Raw genomic sequence first — 3407 nt, forward strand, 5'->3', positions numbered from 1 at the left:
TCAACAGGTTCATCCCACAGTCACAGAAGAAAAGACAAAACAAATAAAAACACACCTCCACCGCACTGAGCTGCTGCTGAACACGCCTCAGACCGGTTTCATTTGAATAATAAAATAATTATAATAATACTAATACTAATAAATGAAGCCTCTTGGGGAGAAAGGGGGGGTGTGTCGGGGTTAAATAGTTTAAATAAAAAAATAATGAAAAGCCACGCATTGCTTTATGATGTAATTGTTAATGTTTTGTCTTTGGGTCTATCAACAGTATTGATTAGTTTAGGGGAGGGGTCAAGTTGGGCCTAATATTTGAAATGTACAAATACATATATCGTTGTATTATTATTTTTTAAATGATCATTTCCGTTTTAAAAATGTATCAAATTGCATAATAATAATAATTATTATTATTGAGTATTTTTCTCGATTTAAAACACGCCTCTCTGCCGAGTTAAAACTCCCCCCGCCCGCACGCACACGCGCACGCGTCCCGCTATCCTCCCCATCTCAAGTGCCCAATAACCTACAAATACAGGAAGTTGATAGCGTTGAAGACAGATTGTCTTTATTCGAAATGCCTTCGCTCAGCAGTTGAACAAAGAGCAGGAGGTATCAACCTTCTAGATACATTATCCTTTCCATAACATGACAGGTTTTTTAAAATCACCATCTTAGATGGTAATACACATGTAACTCCTTGAATTCAAATAGAAGTTTTCCTTAAACAAAAACAAAATCAAAACAAACCAAACTAAAATGACGCGTGTGACTATATCAGCACTGAACCACAGGTTAAAAAATTAAAATTAAATAAACAAAATAAAAACATTCGGATGTTAATGATTATTTCTTCTTTTTTGTGTGTGTCATCTTAAATAGACCGTCTAGTTTCATGTGCCAGGTTTTTAGTATAAACAATATGACCCGTATAATAATCCAGCCTATATGATTTTGATCACCTAGAACATCGTAAAATTACGAATGCCAAAAATGTAGACTACGTAGGCCTATACAGGAAATAAGAACGCTAATTGTGCAAGCCCAATTCTTTTCTTTTTTTCAAAATAAAAGAGTACCCTTTCTCAAAAAAAAAAATCAACACAAATCAGCATATCGGCATTGAAATGTACACAATAAATAAAGTTAAAGGCCTCCTTTTTTCTGGTTGCCATAAACGTTATAACATTTACATTTCTTACAGTTCACAGGGCACCGTCCTTTATCCCAGCTCCTTTGCTCAGGTCGGGAACTTGTTGGATTTCTGGAAAAGTTTTAGTTTTTTTCTCTCCTCCTTTTTTTAGTTTTGCCTTAACAAGTCCAAAGGCAATTAATACTGTTCATGCCTCTTTTTTTCTTCTTTTTTCTTTTTTTAAATGGGGCGCGCTGTCCATAATATATTTACATGCATTTCAGTATTCAAGTGATTTAAAAAAAAGAAAAAGAGTCTCGAGGGTTACATGGCAGCGGCATGTGCGGATGAATACGGGTCTATCCCAGCCTTGGTCATACCTGGAAAAAGTATGTAGGCCACCGGGGGCTGTAAACTCGACGCTGATGACCAGGCCGTGCAGTTGCACGGGACCACGTAGCCCGGGTTCGTGGGCGACGGGTGGGTGTGGGTGTGCTGACTCGGGCACCCGAGGGCGCCGAACGCGCCGTTCTGGTATCCCAACGAGGACGCGTACGGCAAAGAGGCCGCGCTGAGCCCGTGCGGCATCTCCGTCATCTTCTGGAGGGCGCTGGAGCTGAACTGGCTCGGGTCGAGGAAGGAGTACGGGGAGCTCGTGGGCGGCATGAACGCCCGGACCTTCTCCGAGTGGCTCAGCAGGGAGTCCGCGGCCGACATGGAGAGTCCCTTCAGGTGGTCGCTGTCCCCGAGGTAAGGCAGCGGGAAGACGTACCTGTCCTTCTTCAGCAGGTTCTTGGGCTTGCGCCGGGGCCGGTACTTGTAGTCGGGGTGCTCCTTCATGTGCTGGGCGCGCAGCCGCTTGGCCTCGTCGATGTACGGTCTCTTCTCGGACTCGGAGAGCAGCTTCCACTCGGCGCCCAGCCTCTTGCTGATCTCAGAGTTGTGCATTTTGGGATTCTCCTGAGCCATTTTCCTCCTCTGGCCCCGGGACCAGACCATGAAGGCGTTCATCGGTCTCTTGATGTGGTCGGCGGGCTTTGACATCTTGCTTGTTTTTCAAAATAAGTAAAAAAAAAAAAAAATACAATTAAAAGTGTACTTTCTGTTTCTTTTTTTCTTCTGCTTGGTTTTATCCCCCAATGTTAACGCCGAGGAAAGAAAAAAAAAGTTGTTATCGGAGAGGGAAGGGGGAACTATTCACCTGTCCAGATGCCAGATCTAGTCATGCCACGTCTGGGGATGTTCTGAGTCTAGGGGAGACGGGGGAGGGGAGGAGGGGGGAGAGAGAAACCGGCAAAAAATAAAATAGAAGCAATTTTTTTTTTTTTAAATCAAAAAAAAATCCAGCGAACAGGGGTTTTGCTTTTCCCAGAGTTTAAAAAAAAAAAAAAACACACACAGCGACGCGTTCAAGTCCGGTTACAACTCTCGTTCAAACCAGCGGCAGCGAACGCAGCATCGGAGAGGAAAAGAAACACATGTGAGATGTAAAGAAATCCACAAAGGTGAAAGCAATGTTCCGCAGTCAGTTTGCAGGAGTCGTAAAAAAAAAAGTGTTATTTTCTTTTTGCTGCTGCGACACACTTCTTCTCCGCTCTCTCCCTCGCTCTCTCTCTCTCTCTCTCTCTCTCTTGCTCTCTCTCTTTCTCTCTCTCTCGCGCGAAGGTTTGTCGTCAAGCACCTGGCTTGGAAATGAGCGGAAGAGCGTGAATACGAGCCAAAAGCGGTGAAGTTCAAAGGCTGGGCTGGTTTGGTTCCCGCACGCAATCTGACATAATCTGCAGGGCGTTCACTCGCCAACCTGAGCGCCCAATCAGCACGAAGACCGGCGATTATAATACCTTAACACACCCCCACTGTCCCAAAAAAAGAAAAAGAATTATATATATATGTACATTACAACATAAACAAAGACCGGGTGGTATAGTAGAAAGAAAAGAAGAAGAAGAAGAAGAAGAAGAAGAAGAAGAAGAAGAAGAAGAAGACAAAAAAATAAGTAATTAGGGGCACGTGTGTATGTGTGGGGGGGGGGGGGGGGGGGGGGAGGGGGGGGGGGGGTTAATGAATCGCAACAAACATGGACCTTCCACCTTTTCTTTTTAAAACCTGACTTTCATCCAGTGAGGTGCTGCACCGTGCTGCCGATTTACTGCTTTACACAGAAATATATGGGATACACCACAGTAGAGTTATCATTTATATGTACACACACATTTGTATTTCTTTTTTGAGTGATAGCAAGTATAAAGGAAATTATAACAATAATATTTCTATTTAA

At 43.4% G+C, this 3407-nt stretch overlaps 1 protein-coding gene across 1 annotated transcript; it reads right to left on the reverse strand.

Moving 5' to 3' along the window:
- Positions 1 to 555: 555 nt before the first annotated feature.
- Positions 556 to 2173, reverse strand: LOC306739353 (transcription factor Sox-14; the record flags this gene model as incomplete). The annotated part of the gene is made up of 1 exon (XM_079221348.1): positions 556 to 2173. One exon carries the CDS (start codon positions 2171 to 2173, stop codon positions 1454 to 1456), a length of 720 nt encoding a protein of 239 aa, XP_079077474.1. The 3' UTR covers positions 556 to 1453.
- Positions 2174 to 3407: the final 1234 nt, after the last annotated feature.

This window comes from Taurulus bubalis (genome assembly GCF_910589615.1).
Source record: "Taurulus bubalis genome assembly, chromosome: 7".
NCBI lineage: Eukaryota > Metazoa > Chordata > Actinopteri > Perciformes > Cottidae > Taurulus > Taurulus bubalis.